We start from the raw sequence: 25,118 nt of genomic DNA, 5'->3' as shown, positions 1-25,118 counted from the left end.
ATCTGGTATTATATCAGCCAGAGTTATTAAACCTATACCTCCAAACAGGTGGAGAATACTCATGACTCATGGGCATAAAGGTTATAACTAAAGAAAACTCTACAAGTACTCCAAGATCTTGAAGGATAATCAGTACAAAGGATCAGAACTTAAACAGAACTTGTATGTGTAGGTGTGTATGTTTACATGTATGGAATATGTATGTCTGGAGCAAAGAGAAGTATGGTATACATGTCAGAGTGCTGAACTTTTATTCAGGAAGCTGTCAAATCAAATCCTTCCACTGATACCAGCTGTGTGACCAAGGGCAGAAACTGTAATTTCTTTTGCCTTCTGAGAACTCTCTATTATAATTTTTAGAGATACACACCAGTTCTGCATCTTCTCATATTCATTTTTTTGCATTGAATTCTTTAAAAATGGAAATTTGAAATCTGACAGAGATGGTAGTACTTCAATACTTCAATAATTTGCAATTTCTCTGGTGTGGGTACTTCTTCCATAGTAGATAATTTTCAAAAGTTGCTGTCATCAAAAAATTAAGTACCTTCCAGTCAATCTGGTAATTAGCCTCTATGAATAGTTGTTAAATTCACCTGAATACATTATTTCATAGAGATGACCATGACAACTGGCTCACTGAGTGTCTAAATCTAGAAATTATATAAATCTTTTTAAGGAAAAATAGTTATTTGTGAACTAATCAAGTTAGTTCAATATTCAAAGTCAAGTCTAAATATTGTACACAATTCTGTTAATTTTGAGTAAATTTTAAAGAGTATTTCACCAAGATTCAAAGTATTTCTATTTTAAGAAATATTACTGGGTTGATTAAAATAAAATATGGAATTTGAATTAACTCACCATTAATTCTCCTTTTATTAATTCCTCACCAAAAATGAATTAATGTTATTCATTAAGAATGAGAAAATAGAAATTTTTAGGGTAATAGCTGTCCTAAAATTTTTTTCAGAGGTTTTTTAAAATAAAGACAGGTAAACTTTTAAAAGAACTTAGCAAGTTTGGTTATAATACCTGCTATAATTGTTTAAATAACAAAATTAAGTATTTTTTACATACCTTTATCAACTCAGATTTAGTCATTAGTATTTCATAACATTAAATATTATTATGAGAGTATACATTTAAAACATATAAAGATGTCTCATAGTTCAGAAATACCTTAAAAATTCAAGATTTCCTACAAGATATGGCTTAATAAAAACCAATGATGCCTTTTACCTATGGTAACCTCTAAGACTTTTAAACTGAAATACTGATAAGAGTTTGACCTTGATCTTATTCTGACCAAGGAATAAGTCCCTTCTTTCACAGAATCATTAAGCAAAGAAGAAATTAATTGTCTAACTTGGCGCTTAACACCAATTCTAATTCATTTTAAGGGGTTCCCCAAAAAGAAATCAAATATTTATTTTTAAAGCTAAGTTGGAGACAACTGAAAAAATATTTTATATCTACACATATAAAATAATATTAATTTTTTATATTTTATTTTGTGACTTTTCATTTTTTTATTTAACCTTGAAAAAATTAAGATGATATTAACAGGCAAAATTAAGGAAGCCAAGTGTTTCACATGATTTTTTTTATTTATAATGACGATAATAATATTGTGTGCTTTTTACCAGACATGTCAAATAGCTAGTACCAAGTCTCCCAAGTGTACCAGAATCGGATTAAAATGAAACTATGAATTGGAAAATGAAATAAATAAAAATACAACATAATATTAATTTCTTGCTTTATAAGTGAATATGCAGCTTACAAGGTATCTGTTTCTATTTGAGTATGACACCACTGCTTTAGAAAATAATCTGAAGAAATTATAAAAGCATATCAAATATTATAGAAATAAATTCTCCATATGAATAATAAGAATTGGGAATTTATGCTACTTACCTCATAGCGACAGTCTGATGATGTAAACATATGGAACACAGCTACATGGCTATCATTTTCTGGTTGTGCAACATGAAGTTTTAAAGATATTTCTGTCGAAGTTGGGGCTCTGAAAGGGGAAGTGAATTACTAAATCTTTAATACAAAATAAATGTAAAGGCAATGAATGGATTTTCCCAAAAAAGAAGCAAAAGGTATACAACCAGGATGGAGCTAATGGGACATTTGAGTAAGAACATATTTTCACTGGACTGTTTGGAAGGAATTTACATTATTAAAAGTAATAGTCAATATTTCTATATCACTTCAAGGATTACAAAGAACTCTAATACTTTAAACATTTTATCCTCACCACAATCTTTTGAGATAGAAATCACAGATATTACAGAGGAGGAAATTAAAGTTAAGAAGTCCTTTTCACAAGAGCAATAAAACAAATCATCCTTTTACTTCAGGTCCAGTACTTTCCCATTTTACCATACTTTTCTATTATACCATACCAACTCTCATTCATTAATTTCTTCAACAGTTCTTAAGCAACTATTATAATGATAAGTTCTGTGCTAGATGCTGGGATTATACAAACAAAATGTTCCTCTCCTCTTAATAAGTGGTAGGCACTCCAAATCAGGTTAACTGTAACATTTTTATTATAATTAAGCAAAATACCATAGAATAAAGTATACTACTTAACAAAATGTATCCATGTGGTTAGTCCATATAATTTTTAGACAGTATATAAGTTATCTGAAAAACACCATTTCCAAAACAATTATTCAAAGACTTACTTTGAAACAGTCATGAAATCTTCATGGTACCAAGGTATATGCAGTCTAAAAACATTATTTCTTTCTACTGTAACAGAAATAAGAAAAATATACATCCTCAATTATTACCATATAACCTTGATTAAGATAATCTCCTGTAATTCAAAGTCACAGATAAATAAAATAAAAGAAAGATTCTAACAATTCTTAATTGGTTAAAAGACAAGTTCACTAATCATTATCATAATAGTTTTTTTTTTTTAGTTTTTGCAAGGCAATGGGGGTTAAGTGGCTTGCCCAAGGCCACACAGCTAGGTAATTATTAAGTGTCTGAGGTCAGAATTGAACTCATATACTCCTGCCTCCAGGGCTGGTGCTCTATCTACTGCACCACCTAGCCACCCCTAATGGGATGTTACCCATTCCAATTAAAGATTATAATTACGATAATTTTATAAATTAACATGTTTGAATATAATAAACACTTGCTGACAACTCAAAAGTATTAAGAGATTAGAAAACTGCCCCAAAAAGCTAAAATTTAGCCATAAAGTCTAATCATGAATCATAGTGTTCTCCAAAGTCTGAAATTAAGAACTGATGTTTAACGTGATTATAAATCAGTTCACAAAAGCTTAAATACTTCCTACATGTTTCAATTTTATTTAAGGAAACATATAAAACCTGCAATTTTAGAAAAAATAAAATCAAAACAAACAAGTTTAAAAAATGACTTCTCTTATATATTTTATTTTAGAGGAAATAAAATTACCTTTGGTTGATGTGCATTTGCTCTTTATATCAATTTTGAAAGCTTGGTATATCTAAGCAGAATTTAAAAAAAGAAAAATTGATTCACTTATTCATACCCCAAATAGAAAATATATAAAGTCTTTCTTTTTTCTTCTCCTAAAATTGTTACCTGTCCATAGTTCATGAGTGGTACAGTGTAGAATAAGCCATTTGAATTTAATTTGATCTCCCTTGAAGTTAATCCTGTTGAATTAATTAAAATCTGGTTTTAATTAGAATTATTACCAAAGAATCAGACTTTGAAAAAAAATAAGTCAACACAGAAAATTATTTTTTTAAAAAGTTAAGATACAAGCTACTAATAAGAGAACAGGACTCTATCCTAGTTATCACTAAATTAATATTTGTATTAGTATTAGCAGGTATTGATAACTGGCTTGCTTTTGAACAATTTCTAAAAAATAGGAATTTGTTTATTCAATAATCACATAAATCACTCAAGAAATACCTTAAGTGATCACCACCCAAATGACATAAAAATAATACAGCAGAGTGTTTACCTATTGAAGAGAGAACACTTTAAAGTATTCATTTACATATAAAGACCTGCCAAATAAGCAAAAGTCAAAACTGTTTGAGTTTATCCTTTGATGAAAATTCAAACTATTTTTATTATTTCATTAAAATAGCACCTCTACCAGGAAATACCTGATTAGTTCCTGTTACAATTAGTACTAGTATGTTACAGAATCATTACACTATTGCATTACACTATTCCTTTCCCCAAAATAGTCAGTAAGCCAGCCTTTGTTTTAAAAGAAAACATTATGATCTTAGAGAAAATCAGAATACCAAAACCAGAAAGAAAATAATATAATTGGATTTGAGGCTAGAAGGATTTTTATAAATGATGACATTGACACCCAGAGAAATGGAACTTCTTAGCTAATATCATACAGGTCCTACTAGCAGGCATGTGGATACTTCATTGCATAAGTGGCAAAGCCTGGAAATTGAAGTTTCTATGTCTCTTGCTACTTTAGTGTCAAAATAAAAATAGAAATGGAAGACCCTAATTGCACAGAAGAATCCCGTTAGGCTGTATATTGATTTCATTTTAAAATATATTATCTATGGTATGCTGCATTGTTATTTATTTTGTTAACTATTTCTCAATTGCATTTTTATCAGGTTTGGCCACACTTGGAAGTATAATGGGCCACATGGAGCCCTCAAGTGTTTGACATTTCTGTCTTACAATGTATGCAAAAGACAAATGACAATAGAAAATCATTTCTTAAATACTTCAAAATAGAAATTTGTTCCTTCTGCTAGGTGGGAAAGTTAGACACACGTTTCTGATTTAAAAAAATTCGAATTTTGATCAGATGGCATACCTATTACAAAGTAATATTTAAATCAAATAGAATAAGGAAGCTATAAGCTAAAGCTTTCCTAAGTCATGACAGATACTTTGTTAAAAGTCTTGGAGAATTTATATTGCGACAAAGGTTTAGCTTGTATCATTGAAAAAGTCACGGAGGAGTCAAAATACACTAATACATATATATATAATACATATATATATAAAATTACTTTGAAATTTGCAGCAAATTTTCATATCTATTATCTAATTGGACCTCAATGCCGACTTGGGCAGGGCAAGTATCATCCCCATTTTATAGGAGGGAAAACTGAAGCTCGAGAGTTGATGTGATTTGTCAAGAGTTTACTAGTCTTGTAAGTAGTTAAACTAGATCTGAAACTCAAGTGTCCTCACAGTTCAGTCATCATCTTCTATGTCAGTATTTCTCAAACTATATTCTGTGGAATTTTTATGTTCCACAAATTATTTTAAAAAAAGGATTTTGTGACAAAGTGTCAATATAAAAAATTTTCCCTCTAAATTATTTAATGTGAAATTCTGCATCACACTTATGTGCAGTAATCTTTGCATTAAAAAAGTTTACTTTCATCTAATTTGTTCTCAAATGTCCCCTAACCTTCTTTACTCCACAGAAATCCTATTTTCATAGAGTCATACTTCAAAACTCACAAATATTCAGTGGTCAAATTAGTTTGGGAAATATTTATCAGATGATATTATCTGAGGAGGTACACAAAATATACATTTGGAATGAACAATTTTAAAAATGGAAAAAAGGACTTTTTTAAATCAACAGCTGTGTAAAAAAATGGAATTAACATTACTTCTTGAATTCAGAGAAAAATCATTTCCTTCATTGAGGAATTTTTTTAAAAAAAGCCCAACTTAGGAGACATAATGAAAGTACTAAATCTTCATTTTAGAAGATTTCAGAAGGGCTTTATATCTGCCCTTTAGCCACTAATTGGGAAAGCATGACATAACGTAACTATTAAACATAATTTCTCTTTTCAATCATCATGCTACTGAATAAATTGCCTGTCTGGAAACTTAAAAAAGAAAGCATAATATTTAAATAGATATTATGTCACAAAATCTTAGATTTGTAAGGACTTACAGAGTTATTTGAATCTATCTGTAAAGAATAAGAATCTTCTCTACAATGTAGTTAACATTTAGTCTTCCAAATTCTACCTGGTCTGAGGAAGTGAAATTCATTACCACTCAAGGTAACCTAATCTACTTTTGGATAACACTAATTCAATTCCATTATTTTAAATAAGAGGGAACTGAGGCAAAGATTTAGTGACTTGTAGCACAGGCAAGTAAACAGAAGTGGTATTTGAAACCAAGTTCTCGGATCCTAGGATCAAGTTCCCCCCCCCACCATGATATCACATTTCTGAAATGACTTTTTCTCCAAACATGTCCTTGATGCCCAAAAAATATATGGATGAAGAGAGTAAATTGATTTAGAGCTTGAATTGGTGGCCATAAGTAAAGGAAAGTTACTAAGGCACAGATTAGTGTAAAAATCAGGGTTTACTAAAAGTCTAACAGATTATGCCACAGGTTACACTTCTCAAAGATTAGCCTGAAACATCTAAGTATTCTTCTCAAAGACAGGCTGAACAAATAAGTGTTTCAGAAATCAGTTCACAGAGTCCAAGTATTATCAGAGTAATTGCTAAATCGTGTTGATTTTGCTGTTCAATGGTTTTTAAGATGTGTCAAACTCTTTGTGACCCTATTTGGGCTTTTTTTTGGAAAAGATACTAGGATGAGTTGCCATTTTTTTCTCCAGTTTATTTTACACATGAGGAGACTGAAACAAACAGGATTAAGTGATTTGCCCGGAATCACATAGCTAGCAAGTGTTTGAAGCCAAATTTGAACTCAGATCTTCCAGACCCCAGGTCCCACACTTTATCATCTGTACCACCTAGCTTCTCTATGCCCAAATCTAGCACTTGCTGAAATCTAGATTACTGAAAGAGAATGCAAAATCTTTTTAATTTTACAGAATACTATCCAAAGTTTTCTATTGTAAAAAGTGTTGCTAGATTAGAGGTTAATTGTACAATATTCTTCTGAATCTAATTGAAACATACTTTTTAAAACAGGGCATGGTAAACAATAGGTCAGCATTTATTGTAAAGATTATATATTATATTAATAGGATTAAAGAATTAGGATAAAATTAAGGTACAGAATAATGTACCTTGGGTAAACTGAAGAAATTCCTGTCCAGCAAGATAAAATTCTGTAAGAATGCAAAATTATACAAATAGGTATAAAAATACCAAGAAGAAATAACGAAGGACTGAAATGCCTAAATATCACCTACTTGCTTGCTTGTTTTCTTACTCACAGTCAGAAAACCACTGCAGGGGATATAGACACTAAAGCCAACTCTGTGTGGTTCCTTTTAGTGTCTTGATTTCTTTGATCAAAGTTTTAGGATTTTTATTTGGGCTAGTATCTTTACACTTAAAAACTTACACATTTTATTCCTTTCCATCTAAATGCAAAACTTTTCAGTCATACACTCTGAGGTGCTTTAAAAATTAAAGATTAATTTTAACAAGTTAAAAATATTGTCACATCATTTTTTGGAGATTATACAATGGGATGACATGACCTTTTTCTAAGAAATGAGGTCTAACTTGAAGACAGGATTTTCTTTCAAATAGCACTTTTTTCCCCCCTCATATATAATGTATTGAACATTTAAAGGTCTCATAATGGTCAACATGGTACAAGACCATATAAAAACAAATTTAATTTAAACCCTCCTCCCAAAACCACACATCTTTTAATATAATTTGCAAATCAAAGTGATTATTATAAAGGACAGATAATTCTTCCAAAGGTTATTCTGAAGATCTGATTCACTGTGGCAACCACTATGATATTTACACAGGTACTATAAAGTATGGCAGAAGGGGAAACAGGAAGTCACTGAGGAGAACCTGGATTCAAGTTTAGCTGCTATTACTTATTGGCTGTATAAATCACATTATCTCCAAGTCTCTGTTTTCTTATTTGTAAACTGGGAATAATATGAGTCCTACTTATTAAATTGGGTAATATTAGCATACAAATGAAGTTGTATAAGAACTCTTCATAGATCACCATATACATAAGAGGTATAATTATAATATTTGCTTTAAATAGTTTTTATGCTGTCTCAGTTAAATAATGAATAATCTTTTGCACAACACAAGGAAGTAGGCTCCAGTGCCTCTTACTCGTCAGAAGAAATCCAGCACACAGGTAAAAGATACTTTGAAACTATAAAACATAAAATAATCTGTTAAAGATAATTGGTTACAAATAAAAGTAGCTTTCAAGATTTGCAGAAACAAGATACCTACCAAAAGAAAAGAGATGAGTTACAGGAAGATGTACAGTTCTTAAGTCTAAGTGAAAAAATTCACAGTCTACAACAAACTGGGGGGGAAAAAACAAAAAAACAACCTTACTGGTAAAATTGAACTTACAGAAAAGATGGTAACTAAGTGAAGGGTCACTAAATAAAATGTAAAATTTTACAAAGCTTAGCCTCTAAACAAATATTAATGACAACAATGTTCGTGAACTATCTCAACATAACAATCAACATATGTTGCAAAAATCCTGTTAAAGGTGTCAACTTTTAAGAAAATTTGATACAACACAATTCTTTTAACTTCCCCAATAAATTCTCAATAAAATAACACCATAAAAGTCTTATAAAAGAGCAAGTATGCCTAGTATTTTTGAGTATTAGTTTATAGATAATCATATATTTGGCAGAAAGTCTCAGAAAGAAGAAAGGGAGACATATCAAAAGTACCTTAGGGGTTACTAACAAATAAGGATGAATTATAAATGAACACACTGTTTTACTGAAAGTATAAGTCAAAAGGATAATGTAGCTTGATTTATACTCTTATAAGAAACATCTATTGCATAGTAAGAATAGAAGGCAAACTATAATAGGTTTTGGCAAATTTATCGTAGCTCAATTGCATATGGTTGATCTTATAATAATTATGGAATATATATCAGGATAACAGTGATTATATATATATATATTATATATATAATATATATATATATTATATATATATAGTAAGATGGGAGAAAGTCAGTAAATGGAAAGAAAATAAAGAACTTCCTAAAAAAATAAAGAAAAAGTTATTGAAATTTGAGAAAAAGCTAGAAAAGCACTTAGATCCATCTGAAGTGACACACATTTTGGAAAAGAGAGATTTTACAATCTCCAATGGACAAGTAATCAAAGGATATAAACAAATAAGTCTAAATAAAAAAACTGCAAAATGTCAATAACCCATATGAAACAATACTACAAATCAATAATTAAAGTACCACAAACTGAAACAACCTTGAAGCTTTACCTCACGTAGAAAAAAATGACAGCGATAATAAAAGAAAGAGTTAATAACGAATAACTGTAGAAAGATAAGCATTCTAATATTTTGAATCAATATAACCATTCTGGAAAAAAAATTTGGATTTAAGCAAAATTAGCAAATAAAGAAGCTAAAATGCTATTATCTTTTGGTCCAGAGTATGTTATACAAACACTCCAAGAAGACCATGATTAAAAAGAAAGGTTTCAAAACACATCAAAATATTTATAGTAGCACTTTTTTGTGTTAGCAAAGAACTAAGCAGGGAGCAACTAGGTGGTGCAGTGGATAGAGCACCGGCCCTGGGTTCAAATATAGCCTCAGACACACTTAGTCTTGGGCAAGCAACTTAACCCCATTGCCTTACATTAAAAAAAATTTTTTTTTAAAGTAAAGAACTGAGTATAAAGTAGATACTCATCAGTTGGGAAATGATTAAAGAGATTGTAGTCCCCAAATATAAGGGAATATTACTGTGGTCTAAGAAACAAATATGAATACAAAAGAAGTACAGACTATATGAACTGATAGAAAGTGAAGAATAGTCAAGAAAACAATATATACCCAATATCTGAATGGAAAACAAAAGGACAATCACAAAACAAACAAAATGAATGCTGAAAAGTTACAAATAATAAGCTTGGCCCCAAAGAAGAGATGAAAAAAACACCTCTCCCTAATTTTTTTTTATGGAGGTGTAGGGGAATGGATGGGAAGTCCATGGTTGTGTAACATGGAATATATTATGGGTTTTTTCCCCTATTTTATTTTCTTTTTTAAAAAAATTCTTTGTTGGGGTGGCTAGGTGGTGCAGTAGATATGAGTACCACCAGTCCTGGAGTCAGGAGTACCTGAGTTCAAATCTGGCCTCAGACACTTAATAATTACCTAGCTGTGTGGCCTTGGGCAAGCCACTTAACTCCATTACCTTGCTAAAAAAAACAAAAACAAAAAAAAAACAAACCTAAAAAAAAATTCTTTGTCCATAAAAGTCAACTCTCTCGGAAGGGAAAGAAGAGGGATAGAAGGGGAAATTTAGGCAACGTAAAAACAAAACATGCTAATAAAATGTATTTGTAAAATTAATAATAATTAATAGTAATAAATTAAAAACTGATAAAGTCAAAAGAAGAAAAGGAAAGGAAAAGAGGATTGTAAGATTAAAGCAGCTGAAGAATCCTCTCTGATTTAAGTGAAGCTAAGTAAAAGAAAACAGTAAATCCAATAAAGGAACTTGGAAAGACTGTAAGAATGACAGTTTTGCTTTCAGTCTTTTCTAAGGCAGAAAAATATGACAAAAGTTCCTCCTTAGACAAGGCTTTTTACTCAAAGTTGAATCAGGAAAAAAATGATATTAATGCTCTTCTATGACTCTAAATAGTACATCAAATATACATGGGGCATATCTTGTTATTTGCAAATAGACAAGGGGAAAAATATATACAATCATCAAATATAACTTTACAAAAGGCTGTTTTAAAATTTTTACATGACTATCACAAATATATCTTACTTCCACCAATATTTTTATTTTAACAGACAAGTTAAGAATGTTTAAAAACTGTTATTACCTTATTTCCATTAGTAGAAGGTACATAGACAACAATATGAGACAATTTTGGATAATCATGGAGTCTCAACATGAAAGTCTGAAATAAATGAGAAAGGAGTTTTATTCAATCAGATGCATAATGATTTTAATATATATGCTATAAAATTTTGCTTAAAATATATAGGTTCCTGTTTATAGTTATAACAGTCTACACATTTTATTTGGTACTTTTTAAGCAATCCTTGATTTCATATTTAAATTTTCAATAACAAAAGAAATGTCTCGTTCAGGAATTCAAGACCAATAAAGGAGCTTTACCTTTGTGTTCTTTATATTTCATTGCAAGCATGGTAAGCAAATTAAATTATTAAGTAATTAAATGCAATTTAACAAGAGAAATTGGTAACTGGGGGAAAAATAACTTTGCAAACACTGATAAAAATCCCATATCCAAGAAATATGGATCCAGCTAAATCATCAATGGGTTCACACAAACACATCAAAAAAAAAATCAAAGAAAAAAAGTATCTATATGAAAAATACAGCAGCTCTTTTCATGGTAGCAAGAACTGGAAAAGGAGGAGGCCTCTTATATTGGGGAATGGCTTAACAACTTGGAGAGCTTATTTTATTTTGCTCAATAGGAGAAGCAGTAGAATGGACAGATTAATTTTTTCAAATATTTATTAACTGAAAAAATTAAACCATTTAAAAATCTGGAAGTTTTATATGAACAATTCACAGTGAAGCAAGAAAATAATTAAAAGGAAACTAAATTTTTTCCCTTATATTCTTTAAGAAAATATTTCTAAAAGGCTACTCTACATAATTGCAGGAAGTTCTGAATATCAAAATGGATTAAAACTACATATGGCAATAGTTTTTCAAAGTCTTTTCAAACATACCAAAGTATTTTTTCACCAGAAGATCCAAAATTAAAAAGGTATAATTTACCCTCATTGTTGGCAGTAGTTCACTTTTCCAGGATAGGTCAACACCTTGAGTACTATAAATGAACCATAATGAAGTTGTTACCCAAAGAGACAAATAACTGAAGCTAATCTCAGACCACTATAACAGTAGTACATGATAAAAAAACAGAAAAACAATTAATAAACAAATAGCAAGGACAAAAAAGAATTAGCAAATAAACCATGGCAAGAATTTAAAATAGGTAACACATCTGTATACAATCATCAAGAATTACATAATTGATAATATTTATCTAGTATTTTAAGTTTTATAAAACTCATGATATTGTGTTGGCATGAAGACTCAAATCCAAGTCATTCTGACTCCAAGTCTGCCCCTCTCCACTACACATGTAACATTAAATCATGTTAAAATAAAGTCTGATGGTTTTGAATATTTAACTTACATTGCAGGGAAAAACTTAAGTTTTGGACTTTAAGTGACTCTAAATGGAGGTAAAGTGATACATTTCTTTATTTTGATGATACATTTCTAATATAATATAACCAACTTACCACATAGAAACACTGTTTATACAGCCATAAATCCAGCTATGTTTATCCTGTCAGTTTAACATAAAACAAGATAAACCATTAAACAGAGTTAAAATAATTAAAGATAAAGGCAATGTAAACTTTTTTAAGATCCACTACAGACTGAGTGGAGGATCAACATAAACAAAGATAAAGCTATTGTTACTTATAATTCCACCCATGATGTCTCCCTTGGAAGAGAGGACAAAAAGTCTAAAGCAGCAGGATGACCTATGTACCTTACATGATTTAACAAAGAAAGAAGCACTTAAATTGTTGGGGGGGGGGGGGGTAGAAGGCATCAAGACATACTGTGAAAGGTTGGCAGGAAAGTTGGGCATTAATGGACATTAAATTCCTGGACAAGAGTGTCCTTTACTCTAATGTCACCTACTCTCCAAGCAGTTTATCATCTTGAACCTATCATAGGCACTGATAAATTTTATCAATATTGCAAGTATGTCATATTGAAACTTAATGACAAAGATAGGAAGCTAATTGGGTCCAAAAATATATTCAGCATACTAATACTGAAGCAATATTCATGAAAACATTACATGACTGCGAATCATTTAAGAAGAATAGAAGAATAGATAACATAGTATTTCAGTTGCAGAATGAACTTAAACAGAGCAACCATAAGCAGAGATGATAAAAGAAATGCATGAGGAACAAATTGATGAATAATTTCAAAGAATATATGATATAATTGTGCATTCTAGGAAAACTAGTGGCAGTCTAGAGCATATGGCTTAGGATATTCAATAATGAGATAAATCTTTTCTAAACAAACTAAGTCAATCACAAGAAGAGAGGCAAATACAAAAACAAAGATAAGCTCTGCAAAAAGTCATGTAGTTAAAATATACAACAAGATTATAAACGTTTTAAAATCCTGTTGTTTTATAATATTCATGTGACCCCTTAGGCCTTGCTTTTTTCATTTATAAAATGTAAGGGTTGAATTACAAGTAGCTCTCAATTGCCTTCCAGTTCCAGACCTATGCACCTATCTGTCTTATTAACTTGAAGAGTTAATACTATCTAATTTGATATTCTTTAATTAGGAATTAATACTTCTGATCTATAGATTTCTGATATAAAAGTTAGTCCAAATGTCAGTCCACCATGTAAAGCCTGTCTCCTACAATGTTGACTTGGCCTTTGTCAATATTATATGGTCATCTCAATGATAGCACCAATAAATTCCTTTTACCTGATCAACAAACCTCAAGATAAGAGACATCTTGGATGAATAGAGAGCAATCCTATTGCATTCTTGTCAATAGGAATTGTAAGCAAATATTATAAGATTTCAGAGGATCATATTGTTAAAACCATGTCATCCATGTGAAATCCCATTGGTTACTTATCTCAGTTTTTAAATTCTTTGTCCTTTCTATATGAAATGCTCCCAGATTTTTATATCAGCATTGGCATTTGTAAAGATGCCATCCACCCATTGGTTTTGATAAGATCCTAGGGAATAAAACTTCATTTATAAAATTAACTTTATTTCATTTTTAGCCTAAGAAAATTATGTTTAACAGTAATGGTGCAGTGATCTAGGTTTGAATTTGAAAAAGAATAAACTTTTCCTCAGTACAACTCATCAAAGGGATACCTAAGAAAAACCAGGACACATTTTAAGCTTGGTATGAGTGACCTGTCTGAAGGGTGAGACTGTTATTTTTCAAAATCAAATTGCCTAGTTGTGAACTGTGTTCTTTTCTGAAGTAAAGGGATTGTTACTAAGGTTTGGGCAATTTCACAGTTTGGTGGAATTTTGCCTGGTTTTTGGTTTTCAGTCAGTATGGATGGCAGGGCTTATTTCTAGATCTAAGGGAGGTATCTTGTTGGTACAATAGCTAAATGTTTAGGTCTTTGGCATTTTTTTATTTGATAAAAACATAAAGAAATATTTGCCTGGTATCTTTTAGTGTATGTCTATTTCTGATATATGCTATTTGTTTAGTGTCTTTTTGTCTATGGTTTCTGTACATAGTTATTGCTGATTGACTGTTGAAATTAAGGGGCAAAGGGCAGCCAGGTGGCACAGTGGATAGAGCACCAGCCCTGGAGTCAGGAGTACCTGAGTTCAAATCTGGCCTCAGACACTTAATAATTACCTAGCTGTGTGGTCTTGGGCAAGCCACTTAACCCCATTGCCTTGCAAAAAACCTAAAAAAAATAAAAATAAAGAAAATAAAGAAAAAAAAGAAATTAAGGGGCAATCTAAATCTAAGGACAAGGATCCAGTAGAGAGAATTCCTGTTTTTTTATATGACCAATCATTACAATTCTAGAGATCACATATTTTAGTAAAGGTGGTAAAAAATGACAATTGACAATCCTCAGTTGAGTTGGCATTTGTAAGGATGCCATCCACCCATGGGTTTTGTTAAGATCCTAGAGAATAAAACTTCATTTATAAGACTATTTTGTTATTTCCTTTTAGCCTAAGAAAAATTATGGTTAACAATACTTAACTCTAAATCTCAGCTGAGCATTTTACAATCAATAAATTAGTTGAGATCAATAACTAAAAATAGGACAAAGGATAAAATTGATAAATGGCATCTAATGATTAAGCTATGCTTATAGATAACAAATGGAGAAAAAATGCAAGTATCTATTTGATATTTCATCCTCTAAAAACGCTATTTGTAAAGTAGAAGTATCTCTAATTTTAAGTACTAGGAGCCTAAGAAGGACCAGTGTGAGAGGTAGCAGGAACACCAGAGAAGAGAGAACAAAATGGAAACACAGAAAAGAAAAAATCTGCAAACAAAGAGGGGAATCAATACTGCCAAATGCAGTAGAGTGACCAAGAAGGCTGAAACCTGAGGAAAGTCTGTGATTTGGCAACTAGGAGACTACTGGCCACTCTACAGAGAACAGTCTATAGGATAAGAACAGAAGTTAGATTGCAAAGGGCCAAAGGAATGAGAAGAAATGGAGGTAATAGAAGAGGTACTAGCTTTATATCAAATAGAAATTTACTAGCTTTTCATCATTTGGATGAAAAAAGGAATGGGAAATAGAATACGATCATCTGAAATGGAAAGGTTTCATAAAGGATTTTTAAAGATGGAAAGATAAGTGGAAGAAATTTGAGCATGTTTGAAGGTTTTAAGCAAGGCATCTGGAGCCAGGCGGGAATTAGAGAGAGAGAAAGGGGGGGAGGTGGCTGGGTGGCACAGTGGATAAAGCACCGGCCCTGGAGTCAGGTGTACCTGGGTTCAAATCCAGTCTCAGACACTTAATTACCTAGCTGTGTGGCCTTGGGCAAGCCACTTAACCCCATTTGCCTTACAAAAACCTAAAAAATAAATAAAGTAAAATAAAATAGAGAGAGAGAAAAGAAATGACTGAAGGGATCAACTGCTGAGAAAGGATGGAAATAAGGGTATGAATTGAGGCACTGACCTAGGTGAAGAGAATGGTTCATTTTGTTTCACATATTTATGTATATAAGCATTCATGTATTTACAAAGTGATTTACACAGAAATATACAATTCTATAAAAGATGTGTTTATGGTATACAAAAAGCATGTATGTGTGCATATATGTGTACCTGGCAGCAGAATGATGTGAATACAATTACTGTTTTGGAGTCAGAAGACATTAAATCTGACATACAACAGATCTTGGGTAAATCACATAATTGCCACAGGCAATTCTTAAATATATGAAATGAATGAAAGAATAAAAAAGCATTTAATAAGTGCTTACAAAGAGTGTTAACGTAAACACTAAAAATACAAATACAAAAGCAAGGCCTGCCTTCAAAAAGCTAGCATTCTTAGTACTTCTGATAAGAGGCTCATTTCTAAAATAGAGAACTGAGTCAAAATTTCAAGAATGTAAGTCATTCCCAATTGATAAATGGTCAAAGAACAGGAAAAGGCTATTCTCAGATGAAGAAATTAAAGTTACCTACAGTCATATGAAAACAAATGCTCTAAATAATTATTAATTAGAGAAACTCAAATTAAAATGACTGAGGTATCACCTCATACCTATCAAATTGGCCAATATGTCAAAAAGGAAAATGATCAATGTTGGAGAGGATATGGAAAAACTGGGACACTAATGCACTACTGATCGAGTTGTGAAATGATCCAACCTTTCTGGAGAGCAATTTGTAACTATGCCTAAAGGACAATAAAATTGCACATACCCTTTGATCCAGCAATATCACTAAGACTGTATCACAAAGAGATCACAAAAAAGGGTAAAAAGCCCACATGTACAAAAATATTTATAGCAGCTCTTTTCATAGTGGCAAAGAATTGGAAATTGAGGAGATGACTATCAATAGATGGTATATGGTACATTGTGGTATATGTATGTGATGGAACACTATTGTTCTATAAGAAATCATGAGGACAGGATTTCAGAAAAGCCTGGAAAGATTTGCATGAACTCTTGTCAAGTGAAGTGAGCAGAACCAGAAGAATATTGTATATACTCAAACAACAACACTGTGTGATGATCAACAGTGATAGACTTGCACATTGCAGCAGGATAATATTCTAAGACAATTCTAAATGACTTGAGATGGAAAAGGCCATCCATATCCAGAAAAGTTTAAATGAAAACCAAAGTTAACTATCTTCAATTTTTAAAAATTATTTTATGTTTTGTTTTCTGTTTATACCCATTTAGATTTAATTCTTCTTTCACAACACAATTAATAGGGATATATGTTTAACAGTTACACACATATATCCTATATTAGATTGCTTTCTATATTGGAGAAGGGGGAAGGGAGGAAGAGAGAAAAATGTGAAACTCAAAACCTTACAAAAAATGATTGTTGAAAACTATCTTTTTATATATTGAAAAAATAAATAAAATATTTTTTTAAATGTTAACATTCTAACAAGGGAGATTACACATATAGAAGAATAGATACCAGGGAGGAATCTTTTGGTTTGGTAGGGATATTGAGTACAGTCAAAAGGAAGTAGACTGAATACTGATATATCTTTTCAATGGGCAGACAGCTATTATGGGAAAGGGATAGAGTGTAGGGTTAATCATACAGATTGGGGTGTGGTAACCAAGGAGGAGAAGTCAGGGAAGTCAAATGAAACATGGCTTGATTTCAGACGTAGATATGAAACAATCAACATAAGACTTTAATTGGAAGCAGGGCCATTGATCTGCATAGGTACAAAGTTTCTCATCAGGAGTTCTCCATACCAATGAAATCATACAACTGAACTTATCAATAGAGCCATGAGACAAATCTTATAGACTGGTGATACACCCACAAAACCAGTGTGAAATAGTGAACAGAGGCTAAGATTTAGAGATGGATTCAAAGCTTGCCTCTGTATCAATGGGCAAATCACTGTCAGGGCTCCTGACAGTTCTCTGAGACTACAAGTTGCAGATGAGCTCCTGAACCAAAGTGACAAAGGAAATTTCCTCACCTGGAGTCCCCTATATCAATGAAATCACAGTGTCATGTGTGTGTGCATGTGTGTGTGTGTACATGTATGCATATGAATGAGTATGTGTTTTTAACTTATAGGAAACCCTTTCAGAAGCTGACTGCTGAATGGGACTAGGGAAGGGAGAGGAGAGAGAAGGCAGAGTTTTCTTATCACCAGATATCAACTATGCTAAAAAGTCATATGTGAAAAATCATCTAAAAAGATGGGAACTGCAACCTGTTAATACTAATAGTATGTTAAAAATAAGAAGATTCATCATATAATGAAAGGGCTAACAGAAGGACAATGGAACTCATAGAGTCTAAGAAAAGCACATCTGGAAAAAGACATCTTATCTGTAGGACTGTATAGCAGAGGAGTCAGACCAGTTGATATGGATATTCCTCTTTCTATAGCTGATAAATCTAAGAGATAAGCGTTACTCATGAGGCTACTATAGCTTCATAAAAATATCCTTTTTTCAGATAATTAACTCTCTTGGCCTTAACTCTATATTCACTTAAGAATCTTCTGTTTATTCATTAGGCTTCCCAGATACCCAACTATCAGGAAGGAGATAAGTTCAGACCAATGAAGGCAAAAATCTGAAATTCTTAATGGTTATGTATTATATGATTGGTTCTAAAGGATAAACTATCTTTAACTATTTTAAACTTCAAAAAATTTACAAATATTTTCTTACCAACATGGTGTTCTGACAGTATATATGGGTATAGCTTTTTCTGTGATTTGAGAGAGGAAATGTAAAATACATTGCATAAGACTCCTAAAAAATAGGAAGAAAAAAAAATCACTATACAATAATTCTCACAAAGTAGATAGTATTTTCATTCTAAAATATTTAGTTAAATACTTACATTAAAAGCCATAAAGGTCCATTTTGTTACTTTCACTGGAACCCACTTAGATGTCACTAAAGTAGAGAAAAATATTCTCACTTTCGAATGATAAAATTTTAATTGCTTTCCTGCTGGTTGCAGGAAGAAACACTTAGTCTTCATAATTAAGTCTACATTCCTGAACACAAGCTATTTTGAAACATGAAATATGAGTTTCTATCATGTAGTCATATATAACTAGCACCTACATTAACAATTTAATAACTGTTTTTGGTGTTGTTCTCACGATGGAACTATTAACAGAAAGGAAAAGAAGATAAAAGTATTTTCTTTCAAAAAACAAAAGAAAAATAGATCTTTTCTAAACCATTTTGCTATCTCATTTCTTTCTTCCCCTTTGTACCTAATTATTTTCCTACTTTAAAAAGTATATATTAAGTGCCTGCTATGTGTAAGATACAACTGAAGATATAAAGACAAAGCAGCCTCATATTTCCCTTAAGTAATATCTATTTGCAGATAAATATGCCCTTTTCCTTTAAACAATACTTATTTCGTAAGATCTCAAGGTCCATTATATTCTGGATTTTCTTCAGTACTCTCTTCCAAAATGTGGTGGCCAGTACTAAACACAGTACTATTATTGATGTGGTTGTTCAGAAAAAGGCAAAAGTATTTCTCCGCTTCTGTTCACTGTGTGGTGAATTTCTGGAAAAAGCAGTTTATATTCCAAGTTTCCATTCTACTACTTCTCTTTCCAATCCTTTGTAATCACACTTCCTGCCTGCAAAACTTTACTGAAACTTCTCTCAAAGATGGTACCAATGTCCTCCTCCTATGAAATGACCTCTCTTGATTTCTTTTGAAGTACCACATATTTCTGGAAAACTTTTCTTCTCACCTAAGACGGTCATTTCCTTGGGAGGGAAAGTATTTATTTCTTTACTTTCACCTCTTCCTATATTATCTTCTCCTCTCTCTACTTTTGTGGCTTCACTAACTCCTCTGAACTTAAGTTATTCATTTCCACAGATGACTTGCAAATATGATTTCTCACCCTGACCTTTCTTCTAAATTCCAGATCCAAGTCTTTTAATGACTCCAAGATGTCACTTTACCTGGATATCCCATGTGTACCACAAACAATGCATGCTTTCCCCAAAGTTTATTCCTTCTTCTGACTTCACTACTTCTACTCTGGTACTACTACATCCCCTGCATGAGAGGGGGTATTCAAACTGTTCATTTAATTTCTTCAGTTGGATGAGAACAAGTATTTAATCCATTGGCAAACATGTACCACCCTTCTCCAACAAACTGCCCTGGCAGGTTAGGTTTTTGATTTAGTAACAAGATTAAAATTTTCCAAAAAACCTCAAATCATCTGAGAAAAGAAAAATTTCAGGGTTAAAAAAGTACAAATGTTTCTATAACTCTGTAAGCACAAATTCCAGTTAAAAGAACTTAGTTTTTGAAAATGGAAGAAATGTATCTTAAACATTGTATGTACTTGGCAGTCCATGACCATGGCTTAGTAACAAGCATGAAATTTAAAAGAAAAATTGAATTTTTTTGCATTTATTTCAGAATTGAGTTTTGGTGAGTTTTCCCTCTTAGGCTCTTCAGAAAGGATTGAGAGGAAAACTTTAGTAGGTAACAGATTGCAGAATTCATCCGGCAGAATTCCTAGCAAATCATTGCTCTGTACCAATAACTGTGAGAATGTGGATCTAATTTTATATAGAAACAATTCCAAGCCCTGAGATAGATTTTTTTAAAATTTCAAACAGCATTTGTGTAAAATCAAGTTTTAAAGCAATCACTACCAAGCAAGAAAAGAACTGAAGTTTCTTTTTAACTCTCTTTTATGACAAATATTAGTTATAAGGATTTCAAAACCCTCTGAAGTTTAATAGTCTTTTTATTATGTACTTATTTAAACCCAGTATCTTTATTTGTCCTACATAAAGTACCATTATCCTCTTCAGAACTGAAGTGTTTAAGATATATTTTTGCATGAAAACCCAGGGTTACTTTTCATGAAGATGGTTATTAACCTTGGGAGAGCAAATATTACCTACTTTGAAAATGTAGGACTCTTGAACTCTTTTCTTATATCATTACTTAAAGCTATACCTATTATATTTATTCTATTACGTCTATTTTTCTTTGAAAATTCACTCTTTAGCTGGCAGTAGCTAATGTAAATTTGAGCCATAGTTTAAGACAACACTTTGCTTATTTTGTAATATTGTTGTCACTAGAATAATATTTTCATACACAATATCTGACAATTTTTTTCACTAATTTCCTGCTTCTATCCTTTTTTCTTTGGCTTCTTATTTGTGTATTTTATTAATATGGTATCATATTATATATAAGCATTACATTAATATACCAAAAATTTGCATGAATGCCACTAGTTCACAATGAATTTTTTTAAGGCTGAAAATTATTAAATATTTCTAGTTCACTTTTCAGTCTTTATCTATCTTCCTAACAGATTCCCTTACCTATCTAAGAATGTTTCTGTCCTAAGCCTTGATGTCAGATATGTAAATACCTGCTCAGGACAACCTTTATTAGAGAGGGTTCAATGTGGCTGGGACTCAGTTACTCTGACCTATTCCAACCTCCCACAGGAGCTGTGCTCTGTGTGGGAACCCTGCTCTCTACCTTCTTTCCACCTCACCTTTCCCAATATCTTTTTTTTTTTGGTTAGGTTTTTGCAAAGCAAACAGGGTTAAGTAGCTTGCCCAAGGCCACAAAGCTAAGTAATTATTAAGTGTCTGAGGCCGGATTTGAACTCAGGTACTCCTGACTCCAGTGCTGGTGCTCTATCCACTGTGCCACCTAGCCACACCCCCCAATATCTCTTAATGTTTTACCTCCCCTATTAGAATGTATGCTCCTTGAAAGTAGGGAACATCTTATTTTCTTATTTTTGTATCTTCCTAGCTTATCACATTTTAAGATATCTCTCTACCTATTTACATTTACTATTTTGATCTATTTATCAACTACTAATATACAGCTATCAATCTAAATTGATTTCTACCTATCTACTTATTGTAATCTCCCACCCCCTTACCTCTCTACTCTCTATATATCTAATTACCATGGGGGTCCCAAACTCTGTTTGGCTAAAGTGTTGACATTTCCAAATATTATTTTTAGTTTCTACTAATGAATAAATTAGGCCATTCTATTTTTTAATAGATCATTCTTATCACTAACCTGTTAAATCAGCAATTATATTAGGAGCTTCCTCAAAAGGTTTTGATGAATGTTTTATGAAGTGGTGATTCAAAACACCCATCTTCTTTTTTGGTTTCACAGTTATCTAAAAAGAAAAAATGCAACATTTTCTGTATGTACATCTCCAAGGGAGGGGAGCTCCCACCTTCTGGGGCACTTTTGGGCAGCTTTAAAAGTTAGGAAGTTGTTTTTTTTGCTTTTGCTTTAGTTACCATTCATGGTATTATGTCAACCATTTTTCAGTAACAGTCTAAAGGGAAGGGTATGGAGGTGGCTAGGAGGCACAGTGGATGGAGCACCAGCCCTGGAGTCAGGAGTACCTGAGTTCAAATCCAGCCTCAGACACTTAATAATTACCTAGCTGTGTGGCCTTGGGCAAGTCACTTAACCCCATTGCCTAGCAAAAAAACTAAAAAAAAAATTAAAAATTAAAGAGAAGGGTATGTAGCTCATAGAATTACTATACTTTTAAGTCCCACAAGAAAAGGAAACTAGTATTCTTCTATTCTTGATTGTCATTTCCTTTTTGGGGTTTTCTTGGCAAAGATCCTGAAGAAGCTGACAGTTACAATTTCCTTCTTCAGCTCAGTTTATGGATGAAGAAACTGAAGTAAAAATGGTTAAGAGATTTGTCTAGGGTCACAAAGAGAGTAAATGTCTGAGGCTGATTTTGAACTCAAGTCTTCTTGGCTCCAGACCTGGCTCTCTATCCACTGTGCCACCTAGCCACTCCATTTTTCCTACAGCAAGAATATTCTAAATGTGGTCTCAGAGAGTTGAACACAACTGAAAAACAAGTTAACCACAAATTAATAAAGTTTAATATTATATATTAAGTTGTATTTTTGGACAGTTTTTTCCCCAAGACTTACATTTCTAATATTAATCCTACTTGGTTTTGAAAGCTATTATTTCTTTTAAGAGTAAAAATAAATTATGTATTAAGTCAATAAATCAATAAGGTTTAGGAATCTTTATATCAAAAATAATTTGCTGAAATACAAAGGTAATTTATAAACTAATACATACCTGTTTAGTATCATCATCAATAAGATCAAAAAAAGCTCTAATTGTAGCCAACTGCAATTGTTTACACCTAAAGAAATTGATAAGAAAAAAATTATAAATGGAAAATATAAAGTGACTTTGGTTTCAGGAATGACTATAGTTCTGTCAATTTAAGCATTATTATTAAATATAGTATAGCACCTTGTTCAGTGGTAGCCAGAACCTAAGAACATGACTTTGAGTCTCATAGAGAATGCAGAGTAACTTGAATAAATATAAAGAGCAAAAGAAACTCCAACTATTCCATAACAAAACTTGCACATGACTCTGTGTCATCCTAGCATTATACCTTCTTTATTCTGTTTCTATATAATATCTCATCTGACCTAGGGTTGGTTTGGGATACACACAATGTACTGCTGCCATCCAGGATAACTGGTCTCTTGTGAGTAAATTCTTCCAATTAGCCTAACTAACCCTAATAAAACCTATTAATATTCAAGCTGGTATGAGCCCCTCTTTCTTTGGTATCTCTATTCTCTAAGAGGGTACACCACCCTACAATTGGCAGAATTAAGGCAGAATGATTCTGCTCTCTGTATACATCTTGTAACTGCAAAATCATTTCATAATCATTTGTCATATTTACTATGCAAGAATAAATAGATATTGATTACTATCATATCAATTTAAGATTTAGCTATGTGAGAGATAGGAGAGCTAAGCAATTTTTCCATATCCCACTTACTGGGTTGCTAAGTCTTTATGTAAAAAAAGCCTTTTGCTGAAGGACACTTCAGTGCACCAAATGATAAGTGGGGGTCCTACAAAAGGAATGGTAAAAATGACAGCTACCTTATCAATTATAGATCTTACTCACCAAACAATAGAAAGATGGTCTGTTGAAGCCCAAGTTCTAGGTATTGCTGTTGTCTAAAAGGAGAGAAAAAATAAACTGAACTTTAAAAGAAACACATTTTCAGAGCCTCCAAAATGTGAGTTATAAGCAGATTTATATACATAAGTGACATATTCACTGTACTGTATAATGCTATCCATTCTAAAAATGCTGTAGTCCTTCAAAGAGAAAATATTGAATCTTAAAATAGGAGCTGAAATGGGTGTGAAAAATCAGATCCAACCTCCCTCATTTTGAAGATGCAGAACCTGAAGTCTAGGAAAGACAAATAATTTGTATAAAGTCTTAGAAGTAGGATCAGAGATGGGATCAGACTCCAAACAAGGTCCTCTAATGCTACATTCAGTATTCTTCTCACTGTGCCAGAAGGACAAAACTATGACTTAACAGTATTAGAACATTTCAAGAATAAGCTTTAAAAATTCACCCAGGGGGCGGCTAAGTGGCGCAGTGGATAGAGCACCAGCCCTGGAGTCAGGAGTACCTGAGTTCAAATCCGGCCTCAGACACTTAATAATTACCTAGCTGCATGGCCTTGGACAAGTCACTTAACCCCATTTGCCTTGCAAAATCCTAAAATAAAATTCACCTAACCCAAATGTTACTACTGTGAAGTTCAATGATCCTTTTTTTCTTTAAGATAACAAAGCTTCTGCAGATCCCTATTTACTAAAATTAATGGCTACTAGAAATTATAACTTACATATCTTTAGTAAGAAATTCAATTCTATGTCACTTAAAACTTCATGGACATAACTAACATTCAAAGAATAGCATTTCAAAGCTATAAAGTAAGTTAAAACAACTACAGAAGCGTTTACTGCAGAGCAGTTGGCCAGATTACCTGATGGGCTAGAGCTAAGCTAGCAACTTTATCAATCTATACAAACGGTGTCACTAAATTTCCTGGAGTGTTGTATGAAAGGAGAGAAGGTTAGCACTCCCCTTGATAAGGATGGAAGAGGTCCTAGTGGCCTTTACAACACATATACGGTTAAGGTATTGCCACCTACTCTGTGGCAACTAAATTTCCTAGAAAATGGAAATACCTTCAAAATGCTTCCTAATCATACCTTAACAGTCTTCTCCTTTGAGAAGTCAGGTGAACCATTATGGTGAATGATAAAGGGACTTTCTGCAATATTCTATTCCATATCCTAGGCCTGTGCCTGGTACAATGGAAGCAGTCACATTCATGTGGGGATTAAATTTTTAGTACCTTATGCATCATAAGCCCTCATCACTGGTTTTGACTCAATTCCTTAAGAAAGAATTCAGAAAGTACTTCATATGCAGCAAAACAAAGCCTTAATAAAAATGAGT

The 25,118-nt window shown here is 32.2% G+C and overlaps 1 protein-coding gene and 1 non-coding gene across 4 annotated transcripts in view; one reads left to right on the top strand and one right to left on the bottom strand.

Annotated features, from left to right (window-relative positions):
* The window catches only part of PGAP1 (post-GPI attachment to proteins inositol deacylase 1), a 105,084-nt gene that overhangs the window by 48,061 nt on the left and 31,905 nt on the right, over window positions 1-25,118 (bottom strand). For 2 of the 3 annotated variants that reach the window (XM_074215421.1, XM_074215423.1), the window contains exons 6-19: window positions 23,757-23,809; window positions 22,898-22,964; window positions 21,848-21,953; window positions 18,629-18,684; window positions 18,454-18,537; window positions 12,285-12,331; window positions 11,752-11,803; window positions 10,817-10,894; window positions 8,205-8,280; window positions 7,049-7,090; window positions 3,610-3,683; window positions 3,460-3,511; window positions 2,709-2,775; window positions 1,921-2,029 (exon numbers count right to left, since the gene is read on the bottom strand). In XM_074215421.1, the coding sequence (XP_074071522.1) occupies window positions 1,921-2,029; window positions 2,709-2,775; window positions 3,460-3,511; window positions 3,610-3,683; window positions 7,049-7,090; window positions 8,205-8,280; window positions 10,817-10,894; window positions 11,752-11,803; window positions 12,285-12,331; window positions 18,454-18,537; window positions 18,629-18,684; window positions 21,848-21,953; window positions 22,898-22,964; window positions 23,757-23,809 (963 nt within the window). The remainder of the gene's footprint in view (window positions 1-1,920; window positions 2,030-2,708; window positions 2,776-3,459; window positions 3,512-3,609; window positions 3,684-7,048; window positions 7,091-8,204; window positions 8,281-10,816; window positions 10,895-11,751; window positions 11,804-12,284; window positions 12,332-18,453; window positions 18,538-18,628; window positions 18,685-21,847; window positions 21,954-22,897; window positions 22,965-23,756; window positions 23,810-25,118) is intronic. The other variant, XM_074215422.1, reaches the window with a different exon arrangement.
* LOC141510749 (U6atac minor spliceosomal RNA) lies at window positions 24,707-24,830 on the top strand. Its single transcript, XR_012475165.1, has one exon. It is a non-coding gene; the product is annotated as a U6atac minor spliceosomal RNA (small nuclear RNA).

The sequence above is a fragment of the Macrotis lagotis genome, chromosome 1 (assembly GCF_037893015.1).
Source record: "Macrotis lagotis isolate mMagLag1 chromosome 1, bilby.v1.9.chrom.fasta, whole genome shotgun sequence".
Classification (NCBI taxonomy): Eukaryota; Metazoa; Chordata; class Mammalia; order Peramelemorphia; family Peramelidae; genus Macrotis; species Macrotis lagotis.
Note: the sequence above shows the minus strand (reverse complement) of the source record. Positions and strands in the feature narration are given on the sequence as shown.